Below are 11,880 nucleotides of genomic sequence, written 5' to 3' on the forward strand. Positions count from 1 at the left end.
ACATTGTATTCATAGCTTTACTGCTTCATTATTTTACTTTCGGTTTAATATCCTATGTTGGTAATGTACCTGAGAAAATAACTATAGCAGCATTCAGCACCTACAGCTTTCCTGAGTCCAAAGTCCATGAGGACTCCGTTCACTGTGTTCAACTCAACAGTACCATACTTGTCAGTCACGATTTTTAATAAGAAATTATTGCCAGCATGGCTTCCTGCATACACTGGGAGTGATTTACAGTGATTTCCTTGTTTTGGGAGGTTTCTCGCTTATTATTATTTCTGTAACAGTGGAGTTGGTGTATCTATATCTAGCTATCTTTCTATTTTATATATATATATATATATATATATATATATATATATAGTGAGAGAGAGAGATAGATAGATAGATAGATAGATAGATAGATAGATAGATAGATAGATAGATAGATAGATAGTTAGATATGGGTATACTTCAGAATATTGAAAGACCACATAATCGAAGATGGAATTATTGAGAAGACTTCTTCGAAACTATAAAGCATCGAGCACCCAGAACTCTAAAAACTATCCACAGGAAAAGAACCACTTGGCCACCAGGACAAAACAAAAAGCAAACAACAAAGCAGATTATCCCCCCCCCCAAAGCATTTGCAACCCCCACCCTAACTAAATATATCAACTCCAAGATCACACTACAGTGGAGAAAGGGCAATATTCATCATGGTGTCCGAGTGATGCTTTTCACAAGGTTTGTTTCCTATGATCCGGGTGTTCAATGTTTTAAAGTTTCAAAGATGTCATCTCAATGATTTCGTCTTCAGTGATGTGGTCATTTGATATTTTTAGGTAAACCCATATGTGTATATATATATATATATATATATATATATATATATATATATACATATATTTGAGGGTGTCTGTATAGGGCTTCCCCCTTCACCCATGGGATGAAGCAAGCCACTTGCTTTTAATTCTGTTTGTTGAATTCTAACCATTTTAACTCCATGAACTGAGTTCTCACTAAGCTAAACATCACCGATTCATAGCAGCACTTTTCCATGGAAGTGTTTTCCTTGCACTGTTGTATGCACAGAACTTAGATATTCCACGGAAAATGACAAAGTACAAATATGCAACATAAGGTCACTATGTTTGCAGTTCAGCATTTCTTCCTCCATTTTGTGAATTGTTCTATGTGGCCGGATGGAAGATCCTGCACAGAGGCATATGTTGCTTGTGCTTAGCTCCGTAATTGTTTTTTTTTTAAAATCACTGCTGGCCATGGCACCTTTGTCCTTCACTACAAGTGCTGCATTCAGGAAATGCAAGCTTTTCTGTAACCTTTTTGAGTTTTGTAGTAGATATAGACATGTTTTCTGTGGTTCTGTTTCACTGCAGTTTAGTCGCAACCTTAAAACAGTATTATGGTAATGTGTTAAAAATATTCCTTGAAACTGCATTGGTTAAGCATTTTCGCTAAATTTGATGTAGGATGTCAGATCTAGAACTATTCCAAAGAATCATCTTATTAAAATTTAAAAAAGAAATGCATAATTTTCTACTTATTGATATTGTTTCATTCTATGTCTTTATTTGAAAATAAAATGCTGAATGGGGTATGCATCTATAATAAGCCTTGATTAGTTGTATTTCTGCAGTGAAGGCTGGCTGCTATTGAATGGTAATCCATGTTGTAATAGTCACTAATGTTCTGCAAAGTTTACACTGTGTTTGTTCTTGCACCAAAAATGAGAATGTGCACCATGCTTCATAAAAACACATACCGTTATGAGGCAAAGGGTCCAAATCCACCAAAAAAGGGATATGCACAGTAATTGTATAACGACACAGAAATGATGAAGTGCAGTTTAATGAGAGTATAATGACAAAGGGTGAAGCAAGTTACAATTCATAGTCATCAGGTGAGAAACAGCTCAAGCATTTCTGTCTGAGTGTAAATGCAAAGAGCACAAACAAAAATTGTGGTGCTAGAAAGAGAATGTTCTCAGTAGTAGCTACATATGCGATGCAGCATTTGCTCAGGTGAAGTGGCAGTATCCCCCTTACACAGTGGGTTAGTTGCACAACAAAAAGTGGTACCATTACACAGCACTGTAACTAGGATGGGGCAAAAGTGGTAGCCATGTCAGGTGCAAGGAGATAGGAGGGTCTGATTGGTACCTCTGAAGAGCTGCAAAGTGGGCACAACTGCTGTAAAAGCAGCCATTTAAGCAGCACCAGCTGATTTTGCACTTGCTTAAATGATTGGGTTTAGCTGTTTGTAGTGTGAGTGTTTAACTTTAGCAAGAAGATAGGATCATTTCCTTGCTACAGTTACAGAAGGATCTACATCTATCAGATGATGACCTTACAAAAGCTTACATACCTGCAAGTTCAGGACTGGCTGCAGACTGATAAAAACATTATACAGACTTTCAAAACCAAAACACCACCACAACCATTGGATACTACAGAGACTTCTAAAACCAGTGAAATGCACCAAATAGCATCAAATACTTTTATTACACTTTCGTCAACCAGACTTCTTCAGAATAAAATCACATAAGCAATAACCCCTCCTTTTATATACCATCAACTAATAAAACAATCAACTAATTAAGACTCAAAGTGCTACAATAACATGAATGTATTCTAAGAATAAAATACACAAACAAATATATATAAAAAATGCATTAAATGTTCATTAAATATTGCACTTCTGTGCTTTTAATTTTTTGTCTTTCAAAAAGCATTTTATGTTAATATTATCATTTAACCCAGGCAGTCAGTGGGTGCACAACTTCATTTGCAATTTTGCTTCAATTTTTTCCACTCTATTTTTATAATTCCCCCCATCTTATATCATGTGATACACTTTCAATGATAGAGAATAAAAACTTTTTGTGGCTGGGAAAAGTTTGTGTATGTTTATACAAAGCACCATTGACATCTTTAACCTTTATATTATATAAATGTTCCTTGATACGTTTTTCCAAAGTTCAAGTGGTCATCCCAACAGAAAAACTGGGACAACCTGAACATATAGCAACATACACTAATCCTGCTGTCTTACAACTATACCTTCATTTTAAATAAATTACATATTCTGTACTGGAAATTAACAAGAATTTTGTAACAATGATATACCTACAAATGATACACATACCACAGGCAAACGTGCCTTTCTCTTTATTGGTATTAAACTTATCCACCACTAAGGTAGTATGTTTTTCTAAAAATACCTTTAAAACTCCTTGTTTTTTGATAAACGAACCTAGGTTCATTTCTAATGATCTCCTTAAGACCCCGATTACCTTGTAACACTTTCCAATTGTTTTCAATAATATCTTGAATGACTACAGAATGAACTGACATATCAAGAACAAAAACTGGGCTATTGTCTGCTCTATCTGTACTGGTGGTGTGTTGGTTTTGGAATGGTCTTTTCTACCTTTGTGATTTTGGTCAAATTATACAGACTTTGGTTGACATACATGATCCACAGACTGGAACTGGAGGAATATATGGACTTGCTATACCAGTGGATAACAAGCTATGCAAAGTACTTACAATACTGGTTACGTGGACATTTTAGAGACAAGCTGGAACCACCTTATGTATTTCTGCAGGCAATAGTCTGTAAAATTCCAAAAACATTTTCCACTAAACCGTTTCCACATGTGGCTGAGCATATATGCTTTCCTAATGCACCAGGTGAGAAAGCCACCACAATGCATGGCTTCTGTGATACTGCTCACCTCTCTGAAGTGTTGTAAATTGTGGATTGCAGCAGAATGCAATAAAGGCTTATGTTGTGTTGAAGGACAGTGTTTCATTAATAGGAAGGGTTATCATTCCATTGTATGCCAGGTATTGCACAGAATGGATTGATAACCCGTGTGTCCACACAGCATGCTGGCAATACCAATGATTCCTGCATATGATACACAAGTTATCTGCATCACCATTCCTGCTCAAAGACATGCCACAAAACCATCTAGTAAGTAGGTGCAGGTACCTACATACTTATTTATTTATTTTATTATTTAGGTAAATGGATTGGTTTAAGATCCTTTGCAACCAGAAACTGGGTCACAAGACAATCACAAGTAGTTAAAAATGCTTAATTATAACTGAAGGCAAAAATGACAAAGCAATTTGTGCAAAATAATAAAATAATTTCAACAAAGAGAGGTGGCTGGTATGTAAATATTCACACATTGGGTAACAGGCTACTGGCACAACAGACCTACAAAAGTGAAAAAAGTGAAGCAGTGAGGAAGATCACATACACACACATACACACAAATATATATATATATATATATATATATATATATATATATATATATTTATATATCTATCTATATATATATATATATATATATATATATATATATATATATATGTGTATATATATATATATATATATATATATATATATATATATGTGTGTGTGTGTGTGTATATATATATATATATATATATATATATATATATAAAATGTATATATCTGACATTGTCAGTGAGTTGTTAGATGTTACAATAAACAGCAATATCAGAGGACCTTCAAGCTGAAGGAAATAAGAAACAGTGTCACAATCCACAACAGTATATTCACATCAGAAACAGTGTCACAATCCACACCATTATATTCACATCCTTCCATCCTTCCACATGAGACGCACACAGTATTAACCCCATTAAGGTCTCTTCTGTCTCTAATGTGGTATAGGTAACACAGGTTATCTTCCATGGAGAACTGGTGGATGGTGCCCATATGAAACATGCAGGACATGGCCAAACAACACTCTAACATCACTCATTTTCAAACCAGAAAAATGCTGTTGAGCATGTCATCAGCCTAGACACATCGAGGGGAGCAATGGAAGCACCCATTACATCATTCCAGATATTCATGTCATGTTACATGCTCTACAGTACTATTCACTACTAGCAGACAGGTTAGAAAATATTCTGGGACCCTCTGGAAAGTGCAATAGTGGGACCCAATGTGACCTATCTTAGCATTCAGCAGCAGCAGCACAGAGACACAGATGGCAGTGGACAATCAGCACCAGTAGCTGCAGCACACTCCTGCAGACAGAGACATGAGCAGTATATGGCAGTGCAAGCAAGATCTAGACCACTGTTTTGCACTTTGATACGTAAACTGTGGTAGTGCTGCACCACACAGCAAAAAATGATGTACCAATTCCAAAAAAATGTGTCTGGAGTGTTTCTCCCTGGGCATCCACTGAAAATGGGCTCTGTCCCAGTCAGACTTTCCTAGTAAACAAATGTTAAATAAACAAAATTAATAAAAATGTGTATATAACTGCTGTACATGGTAGCTCATGGTCATCCCACTATACATTAGATGTCACCACTTGCACCACATAAAAAGGGGATGGTGGTGGCTCATATCCATTGTCATTTGTACAAGCTGCTAAAGACACACAATGTGCACTCCCAAGGAGTGAAGAACTACAACTAGCTATAGGTAGGATGAATATCTTGGTTACATGTAGTGTGTGTGTGTCAAGGATAACCCCCAAGGTAGTGTAGGTTTGGTTGCAACTGTGGGACCTTGCAATGGGGTGACTACGATAGGGATTATGGGAGAGGTACTCTGAGACCCTGCAGCATGAATATGACACTGTGAAAGCTACCCTTTTAGACACAAATGTGGTTGAAATAGAACATGAACTGTATGAAGCTTATCTATCAAGCAGCCCTCCCGAGTGGCTCTGAAGTTTGGTCAACTCCATTATTACTGAAGATATGATAGCACCACAGTCATGGCTGATGCACACTGTGTACCTTATGATGCTCATCTGATGTGTCTACCACTAAACTAGGTGCTGGCTAACATCCATGAGGAAATGGCCATTGTAGTTGTGTGTCCTACCAGGGAGTGCTAAGGCCATACACAACATCAGCCATCTCCATATCTGAGTGTGTAGCTGGTGATTGTGTCAAGATTACAGTCTTGTACAACTGTTCAGTTGATGCTGAGAGTTATAAGCATGTTGGGGGCTTGCTGCAACAATGTTTTGCACCATGTCACAGTGTTAGTCAGATGTGCAGTGTGTATCTAAGTTTTATATGCAGAACTCTCATCCTATCCTGCTGACTACCACTAGCAAATTCTGTGACATCAGTGAAAGTGGAGGACTCCTTAATTGGTTGGCATGTCACACTATGAAGGTCATTCTGTGAGGGAGATGGCTATCTTGTTATCCTGGCCACTGAATATATGTCAACTCAGATCTGAGATGGATACTTTCAATGTGTCCTGGGCCTCAATGTGCTTATTGGCTTCATCTTCAGACATTACTTGGGAAATGACTACAGCCTGTTGTTCATACCTGACCTGTACAGGTGTCTCTGTGACACTGATGTGCCCTGTAGATACAAATATCTTACAACCCATGTGATAATGCTCAAACATCATACCTATACACTATGGTGTGCATTCTAGTGACAGGTAGTCTTAGCACCAAGGATGAAACAATTACCTGTGGCAGTGTTGGTAACAACTGCAAGCAGCATTGTTCTGGTACATTCACAGTGACAATACACATTCTACTGTCTGGGAATGTACCTGCATTTTCTCCATGAGAGATATATGGCATCAGGCCAGCCCCAGAACCTGGGTCAATACCATTAGTTATGATGCCTCAGTAGGTAGCTTAACTGAAGACCAACCCTATCTCTATCTCTATCCATTCCACTTGTAATATCACACACATTCTGTGAGGCTCTTCATATCATGTTATTTACATGCTTCTGACATCAAGGTGTGACTCATTTCCTACATCCACCAATATTAAAACTGTACACCACAGTTTCCCAAACAGTTTCCTAAACGAGGTCATATACAGGATGGTGGGCACCCACTCACATGAAGATCTGCTACCTATGGTGCCTGAATGCCTGTAGCATGACCTCTGCCATCTACCACATTTGGAGGACATTTATGCACCTAGAAGGACAGAACATAATAGACTGAAAAGGAATATGTGAGTGCACAAAAGTAGCTATGTCACAATGTAAGTAGATTAGTATATTAGGACATGTCTGAATACACCAAGATGGGTATTCTGGGGTCCTAAATATGTTATGTACTCTGCCCATGACTGTATGGCTGGCAGGGGGCAGCTGTTTGATGTCAGCGGGTTGCCATCTCCTGCTAGCTGTGTATTTCTTTCTTTTTTTCTTTCTTTCTTTCTTTTGTTTTCTTTGTTGACTGGGAAAGTCCAACTGATCTTTATCGATGGAAGCCCAGGGAGGATAGCTCCAGTAGATCCATTTAAGATACTCATGACAGATCAATAAACAGAAAGAAAAAGACATCTACATACAAATAGGTTATTGTTTTGTAGTGACACTATACAAAGGCTAAAACAGCTATTTCTTCTTTGGTGACATTATACATGATAATAAATACAAAATATAAAACATTTAGTATGTTCATGTGCAGTGTATGTGACAAGCAGACATAAGCCCTGGAATTCTTGAAAGGGCCTAGCATGCTACATGTGGGTCCGAACTCCTTGACATGGTATTTTGTGATTCAGACACATGTTAACAATGATGAACAAATACCTTATTATCAGTTAATTTACATGTTTCTGAATCAGGTGCTTGTCAGCTGACTGACAGCACTTTCAGTGAGTGCAAAACGATCAAGAAAATATGGGTGAAACAACTTTTGCAAACAGTGTTCTCTTTTTGATCCGTTGTTGTACGACCTTGGAGTAGGTCTTCTTAAGTACAGGGGATATGGGGAGTTTCCCCACATACAGGGTGCAGGGGACTGGACCCCTGCAAAAAATATACTCCCAAGGTTCACCAAACAATGTTTCAGCCATTTTTTTTTAGTCTATTATCACTCGATTGAATTGCACAGTTATTACCATGAAGTGTAGATCAATGCTGATTTGGAGGTCAAAGTAGTTAAGTGCTGTGGCTGCACTGTGTTGGCATATGTTTCCCCCTCTGTCACTTTCCAACATACACACACATACACATTCAAACACACACACACACACACACACACACACACACACACACACACACACACACACACACACACACACACACACACACACACACACCTTTCCTAAGTTGTCTGCCCTTCCCCTATCTTGTGGTTCCCCTACCCTTATCACCCATACTAATTTGCATGCCATTAAAGCACATGAATTTAGAATATCCATGGCTAGTCTTTTCCCCACCTCCTGATCCCATCAGGGCCCAAGTGTAGTATCCTTGGTGGCTATATCCTCCCATCCCCAATCCCCATACTGCTGTAGGTGCTGTTATGGCACATGTGTATCATTCCTAATGGCTAGTTTCCCCCATCCCCAATCCCCATACTGCTCTAGGTGCTCTTATGACACAAGTGTAGTGTCCCTAGTGGCTAATCCCCCCACCCCCAATCCCCATACAAGTGTAGAATCCCTGGTGGCTAGTGGGTCCCCCACCCTCTTATCCCTTTACTTCTTTACATTCTGCAAAAAGGTCGAATTCTCTGCCATAACATGGTGGGACCAGATGTGCTGATCTCCACATCTAAATGGTTTACTGAATCATTTGGAAAATCTATGCCTTTATTGAGGTATCACTGGGAGAGAGAGAGAGAGAGAGAGAGAGCACATGTTTTGTTAGCATATGCCTCTCTCCTAGACTGTCATATTAATATTCCACTCAGCCACAGAGCCAGACCTACATGGTGTTGCATGCCTTCATATTAGGGCACCATGTGGCACCATCTTAGGGCATCTCTGGATTCAAACTGATTACAGAGATGTATACACAAGGTATACATGTCATGGTAACCTTCAGCAACTCCCCCACTATATGAGTTAAAACACATGAGTAAGGAGGGTTATGGTATAGATGTTAGAAATAAATAAAATTGATGTAAGACGCATGAAACATGAGACAGTAGGATGATGTTAGTTAAAGCTAGAAGGAGTATACAGGGTTTTTATAGCTGATTAGTCAAGGACAGTAGGGGTAAAAATACTAAAGTACATACTGACATAGAACCTGGTTATAAGAGACTGGTGAAAAGTATTTGAAGGATATGGATACAGTGAGACGGTCATAAAGAATCTGAAATGTAAAATGGGGATTACGATAAAAATGCAACTGGAGGTGTAGAATGTTTTGTTGTGTGGAAGGAGAGATGGGTTATAAAGGGATAGGGGTTGTAGATGAACACTCATGATGATACAAAGGCTTGGCCTGTCTGGATGGGGAGGGGATGTGCTTCACCAGTGGGCTGTCATCCCCTTTTATTCATCTACGTGAGCAGGGGTGCACACCTAATGGTGCCTGTTGTAGCTTAAGTACACCTACCCAAAAATGTTTACCTATCAAAAATTGAGTTACAGTCAACATCCAAAAGAGTAATATTCTCTGGTGTGTGATGACAATGTCAAGATAGTTCTTACTACAGTAAAATAGACCTCTGAGTACCTCTTTGAGACTTTATTCTCAAAGTGAATTTATGATGTCTGTGTCTCACAGCAATTTGGTTATGATCAGAGATCTAATCATAATCCTCTGTATTGAAATCCAGCTAGCACTACTGTGTTGTCACCAATGTGGCATTAGCTCTGTGCCCTTTTACAGACTTGGAGTATGAATGCAGCCCTTGGAGTACAACACAGACTATTTAAGATTCCTTGGCATGTTGCATTAGACCTACTGTTTCCTAATTCCTATAACTTGCTTTATAAATATTGCACAGTGGAATAAAAAGAGATTATGGTTTGCAGATGCACAGCAAAGCAGGAAAATGGATCTCAGTTGGTGAAATGCAACAAAAAGTAATCTTTGGGAGTACTTTGTCAGCTATTGACAACAGACATATGCAAAATGAACCTATTGTTTCTAAGTTATTCTTGCATCTCATCGATAGATCATTTGAGGATTTAACACTCAAACATACTAAACTACTAAGCTTTCCACAAAACAATACTGCCCCGGTCTCATAATGAAAAATATACAAAAGTGAGTGTTATAGAAAGGGAAACCTCAACAGTACCATTCCACACATTTGGGGAGTCCCATTCTGAGATCACCATAACCACAGAAATAAAGTCATTATGACACCGATTCCCACTTAAAATATGCTCTGAGTCAAAAGGTTGCATTTGATTTACTGATGTCACACAATTTGAATTCAATAAATAAAGCTTTGTTCAGCTGTATGTTTTTAGCCTGTCTTACAGTTTTTCCATACTTGCTCTGCAGGATACATGTATGTTTTTGGTTCTGCATGTGTACCCTGTCTGATGCCACAAACACCCCTAAAACTATACACAAATTCATTCAGTGTGATATAGATTGTTATGTGACTTCACTGAGAAAAAATATTTACATAATAAAAAAAGAAATATAGGAACAAGCAAGTATGAATGAAATGCATAGAGACCTTGAGATGGTCAGAGTATTACCCATGTATATTCACTTTACCATTTTGTATGGTGTTTACTACCTCTAATACCCACTACTCATGCTCTACAGCTGTCATCTGCATACTCAAAAAGGATACACAACGTTTTGCATGGGAAATGTTTTTCTGTTGCGTGTGTGCAAATTTCATGGCCTCAGGTAATTTTTTGTTTTAAATGTCTGGACTCAGTATTAAGAAGGATTATAAATCAGTACAGCAAACACATCTACTCTTACACTAACAGATGAATTGATCAATAATCCATTCTTCCTGTATCATTCCAGAAACAATATATTGAAAATTATCTTTGCATTTTATAATAGAAACCGGTAGAGAAATATAATTAAACGTTTACTTCCAATTTGGTTCAGTTGTAAGGTCATAAGCACTGACCATATGCCACATGGGTTTCCTATCTGTTTAGCTCCATATACTTTCATTCCTTTCTAATACACTAACATGTATTACAGATAACGAATTATACTGAGCAGTGGAGATGTGAATCAAACTCAGTTGAACATATCTGTAGCGCTGTATCACAGGACATTAGTGCCACGTTAAACAAAAATCTATACTGAAATAGTGCGGTACCTTTTCCAAGTCTGCCAGTGGGTTCCTGTAATCAACTTGCAGGAAGTTTCCAATGATAGGCAGAGCCCAGGGTCCTGGAGGAAAGTTTGCAGGTCGTCTCCATTTCCAGAAGAGAAATAGAACCATAATGGCAACAAGACTAAGCCAAAAGTGGACCATCTTTATTAAGAGTGACAGGAAAACCGAGTAAAGGCTTTACTACTAAGCTTTTTGCCAGGAATCTTTAAGGGCTGTTTAATATACAGCATATAGTGTTGTGTTACTTAAATACGGTTAAGTAGAACTGATACAGCCTTTTTTATTCTTGAAAGTAATGACTTCAACAAAGCCACACCTGCTTACCTTTTCACTAAGCAGTTGTACCAATAAAAAATAAACATACAAATCCCTTTCCACACTTAAAGCTCCAGAATGAATTTTGCTTTGTTAATAAATAACATAGTTTTGATCTACCCTGTAATTTATTCTGGCACTTTCAATGATTGTGTATAACTGATTTTTTGTTTTTGTGTGTGTCAATTAAGATAAGCAATGTTTCCCATTTTACTACATTGTAATTAGGCTATAGTTAATACAGAGTGTGAATAATGTAGGTCCATTGTATTTCTTTTTATTAACTTATTTATTTTATTGGATGATTGATCTACCTGCCCCCAAAGATCCTGCCTTTCTTATGCTAACACCCATTTTGATGCACAGTTAGGTGGGTGAGAGTTAGGGATTCAGCAACAGAAATGCATCAAAATGTTATATTTTATTGCTTACCCTACCCTGGGCAAATGGGAAAGAGCATGAGACACAAGATACGAAATGAAATGACACCAGTTG

At 37.9% G+C, this 11,880-nt stretch overlaps 1 protein-coding gene across 1 annotated transcript in view; it reads right to left on the reverse strand.

Annotated features, from left to right (window-relative positions):
• Nucleotides 1-11,308, reverse strand: part of LOC122808558 (cytochrome P450 2D15-like) — a 311,295-nt gene extending 299,987 nt beyond the window's left edge. The window contains exon 1 of the mRNA XM_044079513.1: nt 11,053-11,308. Coding sequence (XP_043935448.1) covers nt 11,053-11,211 — 159 coding nt within the window. The 5' untranslated portion in view covers nt 11,212-11,308. The remainder of the gene's footprint in view (nt 1-11,052) is intronic.
• Nucleotides 11,309-11,880: the final 572 nt, after the last annotated feature.

The sequence above is a fragment of the Protopterus annectens genome, chromosome 8.part0 (assembly GCF_019279795.1).
Source record: "Protopterus annectens isolate FY-2018-M chromosome 8.part0, PAN1.0, whole genome shotgun sequence".
Taxonomy (NCBI): domain Eukaryota; kingdom Metazoa; phylum Chordata; order Ceratodontiformes; family Protopteridae; genus Protopterus; species Protopterus annectens.